The following is a 24,053-nucleotide window of genomic DNA, read 5'->3' as shown; positions in this document are numbered from 1 at the left end:
AAATTGTAAATAGTCTTTTGCTCCCTGTATTTTACCCCTGCCACCTTTAGAATTTGAAGAGAGTATTCCAGTCAACATTGTCAAAAGCTTTCTCTAAGTCTACAAATGCTAGAAACGTAGGTTTCCCTTTCCTTAATCTTTCTTCTAAGATAAGTCGTAGGGTCAGTATTGCCTCACGTGTTCCAACATTTCTACGGAATCCAAACTGATCTTCCCCGAGGTCGTCATTTACCAGTTTTTCCATTCGTCTATAAAGAATTCGCGTTCGTATTTTTCAGCTGTGACTTATTAAACTGATAGTTCGGTAATTTTCACATCTGTCAACACCTGCTTTCTTTGGGATTGGAATTATTATATTCTTCTTGAAGTCTGAGGGTATTTCGCCTGTCTCATACATCTTGCTCAACAGATGGTAGAGTTTTGTCATTGCTGGCTCTCCCAAGGCTTTCAGTAGTTCTAATGGAATGTTGTCTACTCCTGGGGCCTTGTTTCGACTCAGGTCTTTCAGTGCTCTGTCAAACTCATCACGCAGTATGTTATCTCCCATTACATCTTCATCTACATCCTCTTCCATTTCCATAATATTCTCCTCAAGTACATCGCCCTTGTATAGACCCTTCCACCTTTCTGATTTCCCTTCTTTGCTTAGAACTGGGTTTCCTTCTGTCAAGGGGAAGGCCCCAGACACGACCAACCGATTCGGCTCAAATTTGGCAGGTCGCTTATGTACAACCTAAAACGAAGGAACCTAAGATATTTTGGGTCAACACTCTCGCAATTTTGAGAAAATCACCCCTAAAGGTTATGACGAGCAATCGACTCAAAATTGGCGGGATCATAGATAAGTGTAAATATAGCATTTTTTATCATCAGGTATAGGGTCCGAAAATGTATACTTTTCCAGAAATCGAAGTAAGAAACTTTTACAACTGCCGCTTCTGTACCCACATGGTAAACACCTTCCACCGACTGCACCGATAGCGCAACGGCCAACGTAACTGGCAGGGACTCCGAGAACCCGGGTTTGAATCTCGAAGAAACGTAGCGGGTGTTGTTCTTTTCGTTTGTATTTTTCCATATCTCAATTAATAGGGAAAGGAAGGTTAATAAGGTAAGTATTATTATCATTCCTTATTGATTTACTGACCTTATAAACCCTCCTATCCCTATCAACTGAGATTTGGAAAAATACAAACGAAAACAATAACATCCGCTACGTTTTTGCGAGATTCGAACCCTGGTTTTCCGATTCCCAGCCAATTACCTTGGCCATTGCGCTATCGGCACTGTCGGCGAAAGGCGTTATCATGTGGGTACAGAAGCGGCAGTTGAAAGTTTCTTCCCGCGATTTCAGGAAAATTTTGCGTTTGCGGACGCCACTCCTGATGATTAAAAATTCCCTATTTACAATTATCTATCGATCCCGCCAATTTTGAGTCGATTGCTCGTCATAACCTTTAGGGGTGCTTTTTCTTAAAAATGCGGGGGTGTTGACCCAAAGTATCTTAGAGACCTTCGTTTTAGGTTCTACACAAGCGACCTGCCAAATTTGAGCCGAATCGGTTGGCCGTGTCTGAGGCCTTCCCCTTGTGAGCTCTTGATATTCATACAAGTGGCTCTCTTTCCTCCAAAAGTCTCTTTAATTTGCCCCTAGTGAGATAAGCCTCCACATCCTTACATTTGTCCTCCAGCCATCCCTGCTTAGCCATTTTGCACTTCCTGTCAATCTCATTTTTGAGACGTTTGTATTCCCTTTTGCCTGCTTCATTTACTGTATTTTTATATTTTCTCCTTTCATCAATTAAATTCAATATTTCTTCTGTTACCCAAGGATTTATACTAGCCCTCGTCTTTTTACCTACTTGATCTTGGACAAGTGTCTTGGACAAGTGTCTTGGACAAGAAGAGAATAGAAGGTTTCGAAATGTGGTGCTACAGAAGAATGCTGAAGATCAGATGGGTAGATCACATAACTAATGAGGAAGTATTGAATACGATTGGGGAGAAGAGAAGTTTGTGGCACACCTTGACCAGAAGAAGGGATCGGTTGGTAGGACATGTTCTGAGGCATCAAGGGATCACCAATTTAGTATTGGAGGGCAGCGTGGAGGGCAAAAATCGTAGAGGGAGACCAAGAGATGAATACACTAAGCAGATTCAGAAGAATGTAGGTTGCAGTAGGTACTTGGAGATGAAGCAGCTTGCACAGGATAGAGTAGCACGAAGAGCTGCATCAAACCAGTCTCAGGACTGAAGACCACAACAACATAGGCCCTCTATATACGCCTTCCACCTTTCTGCTTTCCCTTCTTTGGTTAGGACTGACTTTTCATTGGAGCTCTTGATATTCATACAAGTGGTTCTCTTTTCTCCAAAGGTCTCTATAATTTGCCTGTAGGCAGTATCTATCTTACCCCTAGTGAGATAAGCCTCTACATCCTTACATTTGTCCTCTAGCCATCCCTGCTTAGCAGTTTTGCACTTCCTGTCGATCTCATTTTTGAGACATTTGTATTCCTTTTTCCCTGCTTCATTTACTGCATTTTTATATTTTCTCATCAATTAAATTCAATATTTCTTCTGTTACCCTACTTGATCGTCTGCTGCCTTGACTATTTCATCCCTCAGAGCTACCCATTCTTCTTCTACTGTATTTCTTTCCCCCATTCCTGTCAATTGTTCCCTTATGCTCTCTCTGAAACTCTCTACAACCTCTGGTTTAATCAGTTTAATCAGGTCCCATCTCCTTCCCACCTTTTTGCAGTTTCTTCAGTTTTAATCTGCATTTCATAACAAATAGATTGTGGTCAGTGTCCACATCTGCCCCTGGAAATGTCTTACAATTTAAAACCTGGTTCCTAAATCTCTGTCTTACCATTATATAATCTATCTGATGCCTGTCAGTATCTCCAGGATTATTCCATGTATGATTCTTGAACCAAGTGTCAGCTATGATTAAGTTATGCTCTGTGGAAAATTCTACCAGGTGGCTTCCTCTTTCATTTCTTACCCCCAATCCATATTCACCTACTATGTTTCCTTCTCTCCCTTTTCGTACTCTCGAATTCCAGTCACCCATGACTATTAAATTTTCGTCTCCCTTCACTACCTCAATAATTTCTTTTATCTCATCCTACATTTCATCAATTTCTTAATTGTCTGCAGACCTAATTGGCATATAAACTTGAACTAATGTAGTAGGCATGGGTTTCGTGTCTATCTTGGCCACAATAATGCGTTCAGAATGCTGTTTGTAGTAGCTTACCCGCACTCCTATTTTTTTATTCATTATTAAGCCTACTCCTGCATTACCCCTATTTGATTTTGTATTTATAACCCTGTATTCACCTGACCAAAAGTGTTGTTCCTCCTGCCACCGAACTTCACTAATTCCCACTATATCTAACTTTAACCTATCCATTTCCCTTTTTAAATTTTCTAAACTACCTGCCGGATCAAGCGATCTGACATTCCACGCTCCGATCCATAGAACGCCAGTTTTCTTTCTCCTGATAACGACGTCCTCTTGAGTAGTCCCCGCCCGGAGACCCGAATGGGGGGCTATTTTACCTCCGGAATATTTTACCCAAGAGGACGCCATCATCATTTAACCATCCAGTTTAGCAGCATGCCCTCTGGAAAAATTACGGCTGTAGTTTCCCCTTGCTTTCAGCCGTTCGCAGTACCAGCACAGCAAGGCCGTTTTGGTTAGTGTTACAAGGCCAGATTAGTCAATCATCCAGACTGTTGCCCCTGCAACTACTGAATCGGCTGCTGCCCCTCTTCAGGAACCACACGTTTGTCTGGCCTCCTACATATACCCCTGTGTTGTGGTTGTACCTACGGTATGGCTATCTGTATCGCTGAGGCACGCAAGCCTCCCCACCAACGGCAAGGTCCATGGTTCATGGAGGGAGGTCTTTCATAATAGTTTTTCAGATCTCTTGTGGTGAGAACGTTCAGAAGGCAAACTGGTCTGCACGATTTGGGTAACATCGAATTCTTATCTTGGCCTCCAATAATAATCACCGCCTCAGCATTCTTCCACACTACATGGACACTTCATTACAAGAGACATTCGTTGTAAATTTCATGCAAGTAAACAACTAAATGGCACCATAAGGCTTGTATTTGTATTACTTCAACAGCGGTCCCATTCGGCCCTGGACATTTTTTATTTTTCAGTCTTAAAATTACCTACTTTCTTGTTGTGCGAAGGCGTACACAAGTTTTTCGTTTCTATAGTCTCTCCGTAGCAATTTTCGTAACCTAAGCTGATCTGCCGTCTCGTATTCTTCCTCCTCGCCAGGAGGTTTCCATTATCAGAACAGCTGACTGTTGCCAACTTTCTGCTATGGTCCCATTATTTCTTTGGTGCATGTGCATGACGGGTAGCGATCATATTGCCTCTCAGACTATTTTGTATGGTACTAGCAAGGCATCCGTTCTAAGTTGGTATCCGCGAATTGTTTCCATCGTCTCATTTTTGTTTTCCATAACAGTTCCTTAAAAAGTTGTTTAACGTGCCTGCGTCTATGCAGCCTTCAGATTCTTTCTTCCTGGACCATGCTGCTCTGGTACAGCTTCCTGGCTCTTCTTGTTTCACATCATCATTTTTGCAGCGTCTCGGTCCAGATGCAAGGTACACCTCTACAAGGACCTATCGTGATAGGTACTGTCGCCTCCTCTGTTCAGTATATGGCAAGTGTGAGCGCTTGCGTTTTCGCATTCACACCATCTTACAGCGATGGTCTTCTCAGTTCTTCTTATTTAACCATCCTGGTGTTGTATTTGGGCCTTACTCGCACGTTTTCCGTGCTGTCTTGGACTTCCCTTCTGGTGGTAGCATAGTGTATAATATTGTGACCACTCGATGTCATTCCACTCCCAACTTTCCACCCTTTCCAACGGCGCACCGCTGCTGTAATTGCTGTAGCGAAGTCTATGTTTCACGTTGTTCCGAACTTCCCTTCGTAGGTTGGCTAAATACCTGTAAGCTGAGTTTCAAAATGGGTTCTTCCAGTTGTCTTCCACATTCATGTGTGAGACAGCTGTGTCACAATACTGACTTCGCATCACAAGAGGCCTGATTCGTCCTCGTTGATTAATATCCTTCAGCAATAGCAGGTATTCGTTAATCTCACCACAAAATTGGGAACGCTTGGAAACCAAAATGTAACTCTCCATTCTGGTGAATGTTTCCACACAGATTACGTGTTCTGAATAATACCGTGATATTTTTGTCCATGTCATGTTCTCGATAAATACAATTATTGTTGCCGTAAGACGTCGCCCTTGGATGATGCCTACGGGGAACATTTGGCGACTTTTCTTGCTTTACTATACCGTTCTTGGAGACATAGTACATCTAACTTCAACTCTTCTACCAGTTTTCTAGCCTCATTAAATACGCTGGTATTTCTCGTAGCTTTCGGCTGTCGTATTGTTATGTACATTAGGGATGATGGGTATATATTAGACAATCTGGCCATACTCGTCTGTAATCCCATGCTGTTCGACCGTGGGTCATTCTTCTAGCAGAAACCAGTTTCATTAAATTCTCCAGTTCTCTACTTCCTTTGGCTGATTGTTCACTTTCATTTGGGTTCTATTCTATGGAATGAGGAACAGGGAAAGTAATATGCCCTCCTGTTGGATACATATTCCTTACCTGATGGGTTAATAATGCAGTAAGCATCATCGACTCTTCTGGCCTTGTGAGAAGCTAGTAAAGTTGATCTGGTGTCTGGGGGCTGCAGCGAATCTGGCGTTTTAACTTATCTCACAGGTGTTCCATTGGCCTTACGTTCGAACTCTGAACAAGCTAGTATACTTCAGGAACGTTACGGTTCAAGAACCATTGCTTCACAAATGGTGCTTTATAACAAGGTGCATTGTCGTGTGAATACAAACAATCTCCTATTTTATAATTCCAGTCTCGGATGACAATGTTTATTTGTAATCGGTTTATTAATTCCGGCCAGTACTGACCATCTTCAGATTTAGAAAATAAAAACTCTTACACAGAGCCTAAATTACAGAACACTTCCAATTATTCGAATGTAAAGCAGAAAACAACAATAAAGTATCTGTAAAACACATCCATACCAGAATAAAATTGTTTGGTATTACACATATCACATTTGATATAATTGGCTATCCACACACTACAGGGTGCATTTCTGTAGACGGTTACTTGGACATGTATATGTCAACTACACAGTGCAAGTGAGCTGATTATTATTTTGTGTATTACATCGTCTTCCATTCACGTGACACTGTCTCTCCATCTGATCCTACAGTTATAATCTATGTGTTAATACATGACTTTGTAGCTCCCAATGCTTACATGATTGCTGGAGTTCTTATTCTGTGTGAGGGCCCGAATCTAGCTGCTCTTGTTAAAAAGTCGTGTTCTGTGAGCAGCTGCTGAGTTTTGTCCTGGCCCACTGCCATATAGTTCGAATGGTGCACCCCTTGTTTCAAATAACCTGAGGAAATTTGTATTCCTCCCCGTTTTATTCAGTCTGTGTGAGATCCATTCGATGTGACTGAATTCTGTTATTCTGTTTTTAATGTTTCTTTATGTAGATAATTTACTTAGTTTCTTTTCTGACCATTGATTACAATTTTCATTGGGATCAGATCTTGATATTTAACAAACAAAATTTTGGGTACTTCAGTGTGGAAACAATTATTTTCTTGCTCCTAATAGTTATATCGAATTTAAAAAAATGAGAAGGAACTTCCTATTATCAGCAGTAGGAAGTTGGTAGTCATCAACGAATATTGTCATTAAGCTACTCCTGTTATGATTCTTACTTCTTTTAGGAAACTGGTATATCAATGCAATGTTCTCAAATATTGCTACATCTTTCCAGTCTCTTTCTTCTGTTACTAAAGCAGCATCAGGTATTCTTACATTAAATGTTCATAGCATGTCATCAGTTTAGTTCGCCACGACCCTTAGAAAAACAAGAAAATTTCTAGATGGTATTATATACAAAAGTCAAATCCTTCTTTCATTTCTGGTCATTGCTGTTAATGAAAATTCTATTGCGAGATTGTATTGTAAGAACTGTCTATAAGTTAGACGATCTACAGTGTGACGTATCACATAATAGCTGAATGTAACAGAGAACGTTCACAGTATTCTGCGTTCTGTCAGGGTGAAAGTGAGTCTGTGACATATATAGTGCATGCTGTGCGGCAGCGTGTGAAATGAGAACAGCGGCCACTTTGATGCCAGCAACAGCAGGTACTGTAGCGAAGACGGATTTTGCAGCCTCCAGGAATGTCATCCCTGGACAGATGCGGCCCCGAGACATTACACAAAGTGATTCCACGATGATGTTACAAACTTTCAGGGGTGATGGAGGAGGGTATATGTAGCAATTTGAAGTAAGGGACCCTGCTATGAACCTAATGTGGTTGATTACATTGTTTCAGAGTCATTTCCCAAGCTACATACTTTCCTTCTCACATAAGTCACTAAAAACTCTGCACACAAAGACGTTACATGAACCTTGGCAGCGGCTGACACATATAGCGTATCAAATGATCTCTTCTTTTGATCGAATTGTGTCACAAATTTCTCGTCTTCCCGACCCTATCCAATACTTATTCATCAGTTATGTGATCGACTCATCTAATCTTAAGCATTCTTCTGTAGCACCACATTTCGAAAGCTTCTACTCTCTTTTTATCCAAATCATTTATTGTCTACGTTTCACTTTCATACATGGCTACACTCCAGAAAAATACCTGCAGAAAAGAGTTCCTAACTCTTGAACCTATATTAGATGTTAACAAATTGCTCTTCTTCAGAAATTAATTTCTTGCAACTGCAAGTCTACATTTTATATCCGCTCTACTTTGGCCATCATCAGTTACTTGCAGCACCAGTAGCAAAACTTATCTATACCTTCAGTGTCTCGTTCCTAATCTGATTCTCTAAGCATCACCTGATTTAATTTGACTACATTTCACTATCCTCGTTTTAGCCGGCCGCGGTGGTCTAGCGGTTCTAGGCGCTCAGTCCGGAACCGCGCGGCTGCTACGGTCGCAGGTTCGAATCCTGCCTCGGGCATGGATGTGTGTGATGTCCTTCGGTTAGTTAGGTTTAAGTAGTTCTAAGTTCTAGGGGACTGATGACCACAGAAGTTAAGTCCCATAGTGCTCAGAGCCATCCACTATCCTCGTTTTGCTTTTGTTGATGTTCATTTTATACTCTTCATTCAAGACAATGTCCATTCCGCTCAGCTGCTCTTCCGAGTGCTTTGCTGCCTCTGACAGAACTGCAATGTCATCGGCAAACCTCAAGGTTTTTATTTCTTCTCCCTGAATTTTAATTCCTACGGCAAACTTTTGTTTGATTTCCTTAACTGCTTGTTCAGTATACATATTGAATAACATCGGGGATAGGTTACAACCCTGTCTCACTCGCTTTTCAACCACCACCTCTCTTTCATGCCCCACGACCTTTATGAGTGGCCTCCGGCTTACAAGTTGTAAACAGCCCTTCGTTTTCTGTCTACCTTCCAATGCTATAAACGTATGTTCACCTTTCCATAACCTATCTTCCAAGATAAGTCATAGGACATTATTGCTTCGCTTGTTCCTACATTTCTCCGGAATCCAAACTGATATTCCCCGCGGTTGGTTTCCACCAGTTCTCCCATTCTTTTGTAAGCAATTAGTTTCAGAATTTTGCAACCATAACTTAATAAAATAATAGTTCTCTAATTTTCACGTCTGTCAGAAATTTCTTTCTTTGGTATTGGAATTATTTGAGCGTATTTCGCCTGTCTCAAACATCCATACCATCAGAAACATCTAGCTTTGTCACGGCTGGCTCTCCCAAGGCTGTCAGTTGTTCTGACGGGATATCATGTACTACCGGTACCTTGTTTCGACTAACATCTTTCAAAGTTTTGTCAGATTCTTCTCGCAGTATCATATCTCGCATCTCATCTCCATCTACGTCCACTTAGAGTTCTGCAATGCTGCTCTCAAGTTACTCTCTTGCATAGACCCTCTGTATACTCCTTCCACCTTTTAGCTTTCCCTTCTATTCTTATGACTGATTTACCATTTGAGCTCTTGACATTCTTACAGCTGCTTCTCTTTTTTTTCCGAATGTCTCTTATTTTTTATGGAGGTGGATTCTATTTTTGCACTAGTGAAACATTCTTCTAAATCTTTACATTTGTCGTCCAGCCATTTCTGCTTAGAAATTTTGCATTTCCTATCACTGTCATTTTTAACCATTTATATTGCCTTTTACCTGCTTCATTCGTTGCATTTTTAAATTTTCTCCTTCCATCAAATAAATTTAATATCTCTTGTGTTATCCAAGGATTTCTACTCGGCCTTGTCGTTTTACCTATTTAATTCTCTACTGTCTTTAGTATTTCATCTCTCAGTGCTACTCACTCGGCTTCTACTGTATTCCTTTCCCCTTTTTAGTCAACCGTTGCCTAATGCAAATTACTAAATTAAACAAATAATCATTCTCGTATTTGAAACAAAGAGTCTCTTCAACTAAAAAGATGATGTACTGACCATCCTGAAAGGGATGTCGACTAATACACCAAGCGGTTTAAAGAAAACACAGACGAACTGAACAAACCGTCGACCCTACCTGCCAGAATTGCTAAGTCAGAGCCTATTATCTACGCTTTGTCGTCAATCTGAAGTACGTTCTTCTCCACGCAGATAAGGAAGTAAGATGTTCGTTCCTGTGGTTCTAAACGGTCCTTCGTCGTCTCCCACGAAGGGTGGTGTAAACTGGCAAACCAGGAGACTATCTATCTACTGTTTTTTCCTTAATCACTGCTGTTTGCGTTATTCAACTGAGGTACTTGCGGCAACTTCCAAGGTCAACATTTGAAAACGGCTCTATATTCTTTCTTCATCTACATCTCCGTTTATTAATGATTATATTACATTTTTGGTCATAATCTCGTACCCAGAGACAGGTCTTAGACTAATTTTCACAGCACGGGGGCGGTGAAACACACCTCGCTACCGTACCATTACATACATGAAAGCGACTGCATTGTAAATCCACCTCGTGCCACATGCGTCCGTTACTTCCACTGTAGATGTCACCAACCCAGGTCCATTGTAACAGAATGCATTCTCCAGTTCTGCAACCACGCCCGCTTACATTCTATTATTGTTGTTGTTGTTGTGGTCTTCAGTCCTGAGACTGGTTTGATGCAGCTCTCCATGCTACTCTATCCTGTGCAAGCTTCTTCATCTCCCAGTACCTACTGCAACCTACATCCTTCTGAATCTGCTTAGTGTATTCATCTCTTGTTCTCCCCCTATGATTTTTACCCTCCACGCAGCCCTCCAATACTAAGTTGGTGATTCCTTGATGCCTCAGAACATGTCCCACCAACCGATCCCTTCTTCTGGTCAAGTTGTGCCACAAACTTCTCTTCTCCCCAATCCTATTCAATACTTCCTCATTAGTTATGTGATCTACCCATCTAATCTTCAGCATTCTTCTGTAGCACCACATTTCAAAAGCTTCTATTCTCTTCTTGTCCAAACTATTTACTGTCCATGTATCACTTCCATACATGGCTACACTCCATACAAATACTTTCAGAAATAACTTCCTGACACTTAAATCTATACTCGATGTTAACAAATTCCTCTTCTTGAGAAACGCTTTCCTTGCCATTGCCAGTCTACATTTTATATCCTCTCTACTTCGTCCATCATCAGTTATTTTGTTCCCCAAATAGCAAAACTCCTTTACTACTTTAAGTGTCTCATTTCCTAATCTAATACCCTCAGCATCACCCGACTTAATTTGACTACATTCCATTATCCTCGTTTTGCTTTTGTTGATGTTCATCTTATGTCCTCCCTTCAAGACACCATCCATTCCGTTCAACTGCTCTTCCAAGTCCTTTGCTGTCTCTGACAGAATTACAATGTCATCGGCGAACCTCAGAGTTTTTATTTCTTCACTGTGGATTTTAATACCTACTCCGAATTTTTCTTTTGTTTCCTTTACTGCTTGCTCAATATAGAGATTGAATAACATCGGGGAGAGGCTACAACCCTGTCTTACTCCCTTCCCAACCACTGCTTCCCTTTCATGTCCCTCAACTCTTATAACTGCCATCTGGTTTCTGTACAAGTTGTAAATAGCCTTTCGCTCCCTGTATTTTACCCCTGCCACCTTTAGAATTTGAAAGAGAGTATTCCAGTCAACATTGTCAAATGCTTTCTCTAAGTCTACAAATGCTAGAAACGTAGGTTTGCCTTTCCTTAATCTTTCTTCTAAGATAAGTCGTAAGGTCAGTATTGCCTCACGTGTTCCAGTATTTCTACGGAATCCAAATTGATCGTCCCCGAGGTCGGCTTCTACTAGTTTTTCCATTCGCCTGTAAAGAATTCGTGTTAGTACTTTGCAGCTGTGGGTTATTAAACTGATTGTTCGGTAATTTTCACATCTGTCAACACCTGCTTTCTTTGGGTTTGGAATTATTATATTCTTCTTGAAGTCTGAGGGTATTTCGCCTGTTTCATACATCTTGCTCACCAGATGGTAGATTTTTGTCAGGACTGGCTCTCCCAAGGCCGTCAGTAGTTCCAATGGAATGTTGTCTACTCCGGGGGCCTTGTTTCGACTCAGGTCTTTCAGTGCTCTGTCAAACTCTTCACGCAGTATCGTATCTCCCATTTCATCTTCATCTACATCCTCTTCCATTTCCATAATATTGTCCTCAAGTGCATCGCCCTTGTATAGACCCTCTATATACTCCTTCCACCTTTCTGCTTTCCCTTCTTTGCTTAGAACTGGGTTTCCATCTGAGCTCTTGATGTTCATACATGTGGTTCTCTTATCTCCAAAGGTCTCTTTAATTTTCCTGTAGGCAGTATCTATCTTACCCCTAGTGAGATAAGCCTCTACATCCTTACATTTGTCCTCTAGCCATGCCTGCTTAGCCATTTTGCACTTCCTGTCGATCTCATTTTTGAGACGTTTGTATTCCTTTTTGCCTGCTTCATTTACTGCATTTTTATATTTTCTCCTTTCATCAATTAAATTCAATATTCTTTCTGTTACCCAAGGATTTCTACTAACCCTCTTCTTTTTACCTACTTGATCCTCCGCTGCCTTCACTACTTCATCCCTTCTTTTCTGTGGAGAACCAGAATTAGAAACGATGAGCCAATGTGGTGCTTGCCCCAGCTCTGCCAAATACCAGGTTTGACAATAACTGTAGTGTGAGGCGTGGGATAGTGACAGATACCACACACGCGACCCCACAAACTATTCCCTGCTATGTGGGCTATCCGACCTACTATAAGTGTCGCAGGTCCCGTGAGACGTCTGACGAATCAGTTTAGCTCCGTGGGTTTTCGACCAGAGCTCATTTACGCCAGTCGTTCACGAGCAGCGGATGTGTTTTCACCGTTAGTCAAGCAGTCCCTCGCTGACAGCCTTCTTTTTTTCTTACAGTTTTGCAGTTTCGAGGCGTAAGCTATTTGAGCTCTATACATTGAGAGTAGTGTAAGTAATTCCAGCAACGAAAGGGAAACCGTGCCTACTGTAGGATGGTCACAGAAAGTGTGACGAGTATACGAAATGACTGTGCCTGAGTAAGTGCTGAGGTCATTTAAAAACTGCAAAATACAGAGTCACGGCTAAACAGCAACGTTCTTGCCCACCTGGCGAAGATTAGGAAGCGAATGCATAAGTGCAGGAAAAGAGTCCACGAAGAAAAGAGAGTGCCTGTTTTCCAAATGTGCCATATTATGACAACTTCAAGGCTGCATTGTGTAAAGAAAGAAGGGAAGCTATTGGGATGAGCCAGAATCCTGACAATAGTTCGGAGGTTCAAATCATGAAAACATTTTTGTGAGTGTGTGTGTGTGTCAGTGCGCGCGCGCGCATAACTTGCGATGGACCTGTTCTTGACGAAAGAATCCTGGTGTTCTGTTGTGAGGAAGAGGAGAAAATCCTATGTGAAAGTGGTACTGTTCTTATGGAGGGGGACATTCCCTTTGCTCCTCGACAGAAGTCAAAATACATATGAAAAACTTTTTCCGCATTGAAATATAAGAGGCCTGCGTTGTCACCGAAAACTACAGTGCTACACAGTGAAATGGCTACAATTAATTATATGAAAACAGCGTTTCACTACATCTCTCTTTCTGGTTGCAATTTTCGGTTCCCTCAACATGTGAAAGAACATACAACAACTGGAATTAACAGAGTAGTACATTGATACAGAAGAAGTCCTACTGTTTTGCTACATGTGTGCTGCAGTGGCACACGTTCCATCTAACGGTGTCGACGAAGCGTGGTTGGCAATAATGGAGCAAGTGTCTAATGGAGAAAAGGTCATGAAATTCGTTGACTATATGGTCAAGGAAGCAGTAGTGCTATATTTGAAACTAAAGAAGTTTCCATTGGTCTGCCTCATCAAGAAGGAAGAAAAAGATTCATAGATCCTGACGAAAGATTATTAGACTTTATAAGAATATACGGCTCGAGGGAATTCGTACAAAAATCGAGAGAGATGTTAAAATTCATAAAGTAAGACAAGAATTTTAATCATTTGCTGCAGTAATGTTAAAGAAAGAAAAACGTAAAAAATGAAGAAAAGGTAAAAATTAAAAAAATTAAACATTTAAACATACCTGTGTACTACGTGTATAGCCAGTCCTAAGCCCGGACAAATTTGTGAAGGGATGTCCTTATTGCAGAACGGTCGTCATAACCTCCGACACTGTTGCGACTGCCTTTAATGGTCGCAACATCCACAGCTGAAATACTTGTGGTCGGAAACGCAACGCAGACGTCACGGGTCGCAAACCACACGACCAGAAAGCGCACGACTCTGTACTCTTCATCCCCTGTGAGCAGAACGTATCAGGCGCACTCACATCCTTAACTGCGCATCACTTCAGTGTTTGGGTGTCACCCTAGGGCACTAGACAGGAAGATTCAGGTACAGAATGCGACACAGCGAGCACTTCCTGCTGAAGCAGTGGGGTGCGTATGCGTATGTGCCGCCACCTAGTAGGCAAGTGGTCGCAGTATCTTTTAAAGTTACTGTAGGACCAAAGGTTTCCTTAGAAGGAAGTTTTCTTGCTCCACACGAGTCAGTTCGTTGAAAAGCTCTGGAAGAAGCTTGGTTCCCCAAAAAATAAAAGTTTCTTGCGGCTGAAAGTGATAGCTCACTGCAGAAACGCAGATTGAGTACTCGTACTTTAACTGAATCTGTCATCAGTTACAATCAGCTTCACCATTTTCTAATAAAATTAATTGTAATAGCGGAGATTAGATAAGAAACTTCCTCATCAAGTCGTCCAATGTCTTTTAAAAAATTAAAGAAATAAAACAAAAGAAAAAACAGAACGAGGTCTTCCTAATCCCCATCTGACAACACAGACTGAAATCTGACAACACAGATTGAAGTTTTCCCTTAGCTTCATTAAACTGCTTAATGCAAATATCGGATGGCCACTTTCAAAATGGCACAGCCAATTTTCTCTCTCATCCTTCGCCGATGTGGGCAATTACTTTGTCATTAATGACCTCATCGCCGGTGGTGCATTAATCCTTAATATCCCTTTCTTATCTTCATCTCGAATTAAGAAGTTAGCTGTTGCTGAATTGTACCCTCTGGTCTTCCGTAACAGTGTGATAAATTCTTAATAATCAGACCAATAGATTTCCAAAATTGGTGGTGGAAGTGTATCCATAATAGAAAAAGTATATGAGTTAAGCTCCTATTTGGAACAAACTGCATAGCTTTAAGAGTATCTAGCATAACTATTTAGATATAAATTATTGTAATCAAGGAAAGACTTTATATTCACCCTGTGGTCCTCATGAAGAAATGTAAATTTCTTGTGCGCTATAGTAATTTTTCTATGTTGAATTATGTATCTGTAACACGCTTATCGTAATGAACGTAATACAAGAAATGTAGAAAGCCTGCCTGAAACTAAGAAAGGGCTTGATGGCAATAATCTTTTCAGATTATATAAATCAATAAATAAATAACATAAATACGTAATGCCGATATGGCTAATTCGCTAAAGTTGTAGAGCCTGTCTTTTCATTAAGTAGTTCGTTTAGCACTTGCGTGACAGAGGTCATATTTGTCGCACATACCAATTTATTCCCTTGAGTTCGCAGGGATGTGAAAGTTCTTCATCTGAGTGGAACTACTATGTAGCGTTGTATGTATCGACTCTTTGGAGCCAACAGGCTCATTTTTGGCTCCTAATGGGCTTAATTGTTTCAGTTGTGCACTGTGTGCATTATGTTTTGAAGGTTTTATGTGATTTTTCCCTGTCTGCAGTAATCTCAGTAAAGATATTTATTTTCTTTTTTACAATGTTTTCTAGAAATATACAGATTTGTGCATATATTTCTCGATAAAACACTTTTAAATTCATTTAGTGGTTTTTCCTTGTTGTCAGTGTGCGTTTAGAACTTTTATATGTGCGTTTTACTCATATTTATGTCAAAAAATTTTTTTACGTATTTTGTTCAGTACTGCAATCTTATTTTACCTCCATTGATTCGATATGAAACGGGAAACTCCACGAACTGGTGCTTTGTGTTTTGTGACGAATGCTTGCTTTCCCCTTCTCTTTATATCTTTCCCATTTGAAAAATGCCTTACAAAAATACGGTGACAAAAATGATAGTCTTATTTTGCTCAATTATTACAATTCCACAAGATGAAGATGTTTACTATTGCAACATCCAAAAGAAAATAAGAAAGACGATGCCATCATTTGAGTGACCAAGTGCCACCAGCATTATACTTCCCCCTCTCTCTCTTTGCCGATCTGCAGCAGCCGCTACAGCTGTGTACTCGGCTTTGGGTGCGGAGCAGAATATACCTGATGTTGCGTCACTCTGGTTTTTGTTGTGATGGATCTTACATCAGTTGGGTGTTGGGCGGTTGACAGAATTAAAGAATACAGCGGCGCTATTCCGCTCATTTCAACTGTAATTCCTTTACAATATGACGTGAATTTTTTTTTAAAACTGTTAAAGTGATACAGTTCGGTATGTTAATTGTGAATACATTGCAAGGTATAAATGTGGAAATTCCTTTTCACGAACTAAGTATTAAACAAATATCTAAAGAAGGCAGAAATCACAGTATATAAAAATGGTGAAGCTGTTACACCTACTCAAGAAGCTATCCCGCTCAGTGTATTTCAGTGTCAGAATCCACATTTTTCGTCCTTTTGCACCTACACGCAATTGTAAAAATCATGTGGCACATTTCTGGCATTGTTACTGCTTGTTTCATATCTTCGTCTGACCATGAATTACTTGGCTTTTTCCTTTTGTGTATAGGGACCACCTGAATAGAAACCAAGAAAATGCGTTCTCTAGAATTTCGCTGTAAAGCAACAGTTAAACTAATAGTTCGACAGAGCGCATATAGCCCCACGTGTATGAGGTGAAAGGGCCCCACGTGCAGACATTTCGAAGGACGCGCCAAACCAGATCTTTGTGGAAAAGGCCAGCAATATGAGTTGACACACACACACACACACACACACACTGTATAACCTATGTTCTTAGACGTTGTATTCTTTAACTAAGGCCATAAACCATCAGAAGTTCCCTACCTATACAATTTGTTGTTCTGTCCTGTTAATAATGTAACAAAAACACCCTTACCATAGAATCACAGGCGGCGACACAGAGGTACTGACACACAGTGAAGGCAGAACGACCCAGACTCTGTGCCCATTCTTCCAACATTTCCTATTTCAGGCGGATTAGCGTCGTGAACAGAATAGCCCCACTTTAGCATAACTCGCTTATTATCTTGGAATTTGTTTGGCATAATAACGGTACTTTCTTCTTTTTACAGATCCTCATCGTTGCTAAAAAACTGAATATGTCTCCGTGGACTCCAGCAGCAGTGAATTTAGGGAGCAACTGACTCCTCTTCGAGTCCAGTGGGATGTTACTTCCCACATAAAATACACTCCTGGAAATTGAAATAAGAACACCGTGAATTCATTGTCCCAGGAAGGGGAAACTTTATTGACACATTCCTGGGGTCAGATACATCACATGATCACACTGACAGAACCACAGGCACATAGACACAGGCAACAGAGCATGCACAATGTCGGCACTAGTACAGTGTATATCCACCTTTCGCAGCAATACAGGCTGCTATTCTCCCATGGAGACGATCGTAGAGATGCTGGATGTAGTCCTGTGGAACGGCTTGCCATGCCATTTCCACTTGGCGCCTCAGTTGGACCAGCGTTCGTGCTGGACGTGCAGACCGCGTGAGACGACGCTTCATCCAGTCCCAAACATGCTCAATGGGGGACAGATCCGGAGATCTTGCTGGCCAGGGTAGTTGACTTACACTTTCTAGAGCACGTTGGGTGGCACGGGATACATGCGGACGTGCATTGTCCTGTTGGAACAGCAAGTTCCCTTGCCGGTCTAGGAATGGTAGAACGATGGGTTCGATGACGGTTTGGATGTACCGTGCACTATTCAGTGTCCCCTCGACGATCACCAGTGGTGTACGGCCAGTGTAGGAGATCGCTCCCCACACCATGATGCCGGGTGTTGGCCCTGTGTGCCTCGGTCGTATGCAGTCCTGATTGTGGCGCTCACCTGCACGGCGCCAAACACGCATACGACCATCATTGGCACCAAGGCAGAAGCGACTCTCATCGCTGAAGACGACACGTCTCCATTCGTCCCTCCATTCACGCCTGTCGCGACACCACTGGAGGCGGGCTGCACGATGTTGGGGCGTGAGCGGAAGACGGCCTAACGGTGTGTGGGACCGTAGCCCAGCTTCATGGAAACGGTTGCGAATGGTCCTCGCCGATACCCCAGGAGCAACAGTGTCCCTAATTTGCTGGGAAGTGGCGGTGCGGTCCCCTACGGCACTGCGTAGGATCCTACGGTCTTGGCGTGCATCCGTGCGTCGCTGCGGTCCGGTCCCAGGTCGACGGGCACGTGCACCTTCCGCCGACCACTGGCGACAACATCGATGTACTGTGGAGACCTCACGCCCCACGTGTTGAGCAATTCGGCGGTACGTCCACCCGGCCTCCCGCATGCCCACTATACGCTCTCGCTCAAAGTCCGTCAACTGCACATACGGTTCACGTCCACACTGTCGCGGCATGCTACCAGTGATAAAGACTGCGATGGAGCTCCGTATGCCACGGCAAACTGGCTGACACTGACGGCGGCGGTGCACAAATGCTGCGCAGCTAGCGCCATTCGACGACCAACACCGCGGTTCCTGGTGTGTCCGCTGTGCCGTGCGTGTGATCATTGCTTGTACAGCCCTCTCGCAGTGTCCGGAGCAAGTATGGTGGGTCTGACACATCGGTGTCAACGTATTCTTTTTTCCATTTCCAGGAGTGTAATTATATAGCTATAAGAAGTATCAGAATTTAGAAACGTGGCCTCAGTATCCACTCCAAAACTGTGCCAACTGGGCAAAACTGTTCTTTCCGGAGATTGGATCAGAATTGCTCACTCAATGGAACGAGTGAGCAGTTCGGTTTCATAACTCACCACTCACCATTCACTCACAAAAATAAGTAAAAGGAAAGTACATTGCCTTTTTAATTCAGGTCACTAAATCTGCATTTTTATGTAATTGGTTCCTATTTTGAAAGAACATATGAAAAGGAGCAACAATTTCATGTTGAGTCGCTAGTAATTTTCGGACGCAAAAGTTTCAAATTTCGTCTACTGCAAAAGTTATAAATATTACAACAAAATCCTAAACACTTTTTATCAAGTGGAAAAATTTTAAGAATTTACACTGATTCTCGTTTTATTTTGATACTTTCATTCGTCCTGCTTTTGAAAATATTCGTCCACAGGCCACTGATGTTGCTATGGTACATGGTGCTTTTAAAACCAGTTGACACCGCTGGCCACAGCCATTTCCTTGTTTCCCACCAGTTTAAGGGATCGGTGTTTCCAGGCAAATATATCTCCACTAAATATTTGTCCGACAACTGCTGCATTTTACAGATTGTAACTTGCCAGAAGTTGGCAAATACACTCCTGGAAATGGAAAAAAGAACACATTGACACCGGTGTGTCAGACCCACCATACTTGCTCCGGACACTGCGAGAGGGCTGTACAAGCAATGATCACACGCACGGCACAGCGGACACACCAGGAACCGCGGTGTTGGCCGTCGAATGGCGCTAGCTGCGCAGCATTTGTGCACCGCCGCCGTCAGTGTCAGCCAGTTTGCCGTGGCATACGGAGCTCCATCGCAGTCTTTAACACTGGTAGCATGCCGCGACAGTGTGGACGTGAACCGTATGTGCAGTTGACGGACTTTGAGCGAGGGCGTATAGTGGGCATGCGGGAGGCCGGGTGGACGTACCGCCGAATTGCTCAACACGTGGGGCGTGAGGTCTCCACAGAACATCGATGTTGTCGCCAGTGGTCGGCGGAAGGTGCACGTGCCCGTCGACCTGGGACCGGACCGCAGCGACGCACGGATGCACGCCAAGACCGTAGGATCCTACGCAGTGCCGTAGGGGACCGCACCGCCACTTCCCAGCAAATTAGGGACACTGTTGCTCCTGGGGTATCGGCGAGGACTATTCGCAACCGTCTCCATGAAGCTGGGCTACGGTCCCGCACACCGTTAGGCCGTCTTCCGCTCACGCCCCAACATCGTGCAGCCCGCCTCCAGTGGTGTCGCGACAGGCGTGAATGGAGGGACGAATGGAGACGTGTCGTCTTCAGCGATAAGAGTCGCTTCTGCCTTGGTGCCAATGATGGTCGTATGCGTGTTTGGCGCCGTGCAGGTGAGCGCCACAATCAGGACTGCATACGACCGAGGCACACAGGGCCAACACCCGGCATCATGGTGTTGGGAGCGATCTCCTACACTGGCCGTACACCACTGGTGATCGTCGAGGGGACACTGAATAGTGCACGGTACATCCAAACCGTCATCGAACCCATCGTTCTACCATTCCTAGATCGGCAAGGGAACTTGCTGTTCCAACAGGACAATGCACGTCCGCATGTATCCCGTGCCACCCAACGTGCTCTAGAAGGTGTAAGTCAACTACCCTGGCCAGCAAGATCTCCGGATCTGTCCCCCATTGAGCATGTTTGGGACTGGATGAATTGTCGTCTCACGCGGTCTGCACGTCCAGCACGAACGCTGGTCCAACTGAGGCGCCAGGTGGAAATGGCATGGCAAGCCGTTCCACAGGACTACATCCAGCATCTCTACGATCGTCTCCATGGGAGAATAGCAGCCTGCATTGCTGCGAAAGGTGGATATACACTGTACTAGTGCCGACATTGTGCATGCTCTGTTGCCTGTGTCTATGTGCCTGTGGTTCTGTCAGTGTGATCATGTGATGTATCTGACCCCAGGAATGTGTCAATAAAGTTTCCCCTTCCTGGGACAATGAATTCACGGTGTTCTTATTTCAATTTCCAGGAGTGTAGTTTCCTTGAACTCCTACCAGATCAAAGAAGTCTCATAACTAACGGTGGTAACTTGTTGAGACATTAGCTCTGTTTTTTTCTTATTGAACAACCAAGAATTTCATTTCTGCACCAATCTTCATGTAGCAGTCCTGAAATGTTTCGTCATCTGAAAATCCTGGCCTTTGAATCGTGGGTCGAGTAAGGTTGCTGACTAATCAGTTCGCTGCAGCAGATAATAAACATGTTCAAATTTGTGTGAGACCAAACTGCTAAGGTCATCGATCCCTGGACTTACACACTACTTAAACCAAGAACAACAGACACACTCGAACCTCCGACGGCAGAGGCCACGCAGTGGCGCCTCAAACCGCACGGCCACTCCGCGCGGGTGGAGACAACACCGAACCACCGTGATAACCCTTTACGCAAATTATCAACCAGTGACTTTGTTTCTTGAGGATTTTCTTATTTTTGTCTTTAAAAGGCTTTAGTTGCCGTTCCATTAATTTTGGCAAGATTTTCATTATTGAAACTGAGTCTATTTTCTGTGAGGGCACCTGTTCGGTTACCTCATCAATAACTTTCAGAATATGTTACACCTAAAATTGCGAGGTAAGAAATTATAGGATCTTTATTTAAAGTAAATCTTTTCAACGTTTCGTAAGTAGTTCCATCTGGTTGGGACATCTTGTTTCAATTTCAGTCGGTCTTTTTTTTTTTTAATTTTCTTGCATTTCAGCAAGTTTGTTTGAAGCAACGAATTTCTCCTTAAGAAACACAACTCATTTGAACTCATCAGGCCGGCCGGTGTGGCTGAGCGGTTCTAGGCGCTTCGGTCTGGAACCGCGCGACTGCTATGGTCGCAGGTTCGAATCCTGCCTCGGGCATGGATGTGTGTGATGTCCTTAGGTTAGTTTAAGTAGTTCTAAGTTCTAGGGGGCTGATGACCTCAGATGTTAAGTCCCATAGTGCTCAGAGCCATTTGAACCATTTTTTGAACTCATCAACGGTTTCTGCATGGGCTTCTGAATTGCGTGTTGTACAGTGGGGTTAAAGAATGTGCAAAGCATGGAATATGTGGGTTTTAAAATCATGGCAGTTAATTTCATATTTGATGCATTTTCTGCTGTTATGGAAGAGATTTTTAAATTGATATTGTATTTAGGATACAGGCTTTACCCAGTCTGAGATGTCTTCTGCAATCTGTCTGTCTTCGAGCTGTGAGCACTATAAAAGGTATGACTTTAGTTCACTCTTCTCAAACTAATGTTACTTACACCCGTCCACGCATCAGACATAGGGCAGACTGCATTTTCGGTGGCCGAAAAATTTTTCATTTTTACTGCAAATCATTTTTAAAAGCTGTACATCTAATGGCATACATTTACTTAATGTGAACTGCTTTATAATATTAAAAAAATATATTTATTGCTTGTTGTAAATGAAAAGCAGTTGAGGGTGGGGGCACCACAGAGGAGATAAATCAGAACTTGGTCCAGAATCTGCTGGCAGAGATGGGCTGGATAGTGTCGGGAACTCGATGTGGCTTTTTGAAAGGGCACCTTCACTTGAGATGGAAGCAGAAGTCAGTGAGGACTGTTCACGAGAAATGATTTCTCGAATTTCTGCATCGATTGATGGCGATTTTGATCGGCTTCCTGATGCGCATTATTCAAGAGGTACTGCACGACACTTCGATTTTAGAAGCCATGACAATTATCTACTGACAGTGCCGGCATATTCTTTTTCTTCCATTTTGGTAATATTGTACGGAACATCGGTCGTAATTCTTTTAGGCGAAGGCACTGTGGATAACATACTGTTGTGCGGCACTAAAAATATACTGATAAAATTAAAATTTTTGCTATTAATATAACTATCTTACATTTTAAAAGCTTAAAATGAGAACAAATATACATTCAGCTCATCCTGTAATCAGAAGTCGTAGAGTGGGATGTCGGAAGTTGTGATCTGCGAAACCTAGAGCCACAATCGTGAAGATTGTATCATATACGAAAAGGTCTTTGTGATTACGAAACTGGAGAAGACAAACCTGACAATATGCGAGAATTTCACTGCTCAAAGATAGAAATTTTGAATAAATGTGATGTCAGAATTTGTGCTACATTGTGTGTGAACAAGAGATGACAGGATAATGGTGCGGATAAAGGCTGAAAAAAAAAGCAGTGCAAATGAACTCTGAAGTCTGTGCTTTAGGATCTACGAACTTGTCTACTCATGCAGCCACTATTTCTACCAGCGTGTTTGTATTGTCACTGTAGAACATAGTTGGCCATCACTTCCAACTCATTTCGGCGAACTCCGCCATATATATGAGAATATCGAGATCCATGTCTTTCTCCTAACGAACTTGGACACCTGGCTCAAGCCAAGCGTGCTCTCCAGTTCTCTAAATATAGCCTCCACTGCCCTAAGAAATCGCAGAAGTAACAGCTGAGGAAGTGGAGTAGTGCCATACGAACTCTTTGACTTATTACTGACCGTGCTACTCACGTCCAATACTAATGAAGACAAACAAGACCAATACATGTTCATAAATATAAAGTCCCTTACAAAAAATTGCCTAATGTTCGTCCTCTACAGACCTCCGCATGTACACCGGATAGCCTGTTTCAAAACTGACCTTTCAAAATTCGATTCACCTTAGGATGATGCAAACAATGCTAGAAACACTAACATAAATATTCTACACCTTCACTGTGAAATTCAAGTGTGTAATTTCTTCTTCACATGCAAAAGTATTCCAGCTTGCACCTACCCATAATGCAGCCTATAGTCGGCCCCCATGTATGTATTTATTACGAAATCCAAGAGCAAAAAAATTCGTACCTGGAATATCAGCTTACAGCATCAGTACCAAACTAACGCTGTTACATAGTAAATATGTTGCCCCAAAAACTGGAAACCTGAAGGGAAAACCTTGCGTCTTGGCCAGCAGAAGAGCTAAAATAGTCCATGAATGTTGGAGGCACTGCACATCGGACTAACAAACGTTCTCTTACCCTTGGAAATAAAATTGATTAGATGCAGAAAGCCAACAGAATCAATCAAACTGAGAGAAACGATAACTAAGGCGTGCCAATGCTTTATTCTAAAACATAAAGACCAGATGATGAACTGTGGTATCGCGTTGAAGCTGCATGGGCAGCTGTACCTGTACACACCATCCAAACTCTGTTTGACTCATTGCCCAGGCGTATCAAGGCCGTTATTACGACCAGATGTGGTTGTTCTGGGTACTGTTTTCTCAGGATCTATGCACCCAAATTGCGTGAAAATGTAATCACATGTCATTTCTAGTATAATGTATTTGTCCAATGAATACCCGTTTATCATCTGCATTTCTTCTTGGTCTAGCAATTTTAATGGCCAGTAGTGTATTTTCTTTAGTATTCACTACATTATCATTGCTTGCAATGTACCATAGTAGTGCAGATGAATTCGAGACGGATAATTTGATACATTACACATGGTCTACCAAGTCGAGAAACTACCTCAAACTGGCTCACCTACACCTCAGTGCATGCGCATTGGACAAGAATTTCCATA

At 42.5% G+C, this 24,053-nt stretch overlaps 1 protein-coding gene across 1 annotated transcript in view; it reads left to right on the top strand.

The window, feature by feature from the left end:
* The window catches only part of LOC126095365 (phorbol ester/diacylglycerol-binding protein unc-13-like), a 560,121-nt gene extending 543,160 nt beyond the window's left edge, over positions 1-16,961 (top strand). Inside the window, exon 11 of the mRNA XM_049910171.1 lies at positions 16,890-16,961. Within this exon, the coding sequence (XP_049766128.1) occupies positions 16,890-16,961 (72 nt within the window). The remainder of the gene's footprint in view (positions 1-16,889) is intronic.
* The last annotated feature ends 7,092 nt before the right edge of the window (positions 16,962-24,053 follow it).

The sequence above is a fragment of the Schistocerca cancellata genome, chromosome 8 (assembly GCF_023864275.1).
Source record: "Schistocerca cancellata isolate TAMUIC-IGC-003103 chromosome 8, iqSchCanc2.1, whole genome shotgun sequence".
In the NCBI taxonomy this organism is placed as follows: domain Eukaryota; kingdom Metazoa; phylum Arthropoda; class Insecta; order Orthoptera; family Acrididae; genus Schistocerca; species Schistocerca cancellata.
Note: the sequence above shows the minus strand (reverse complement) of the source record. Positions and strands in the feature narration are given on the sequence as shown.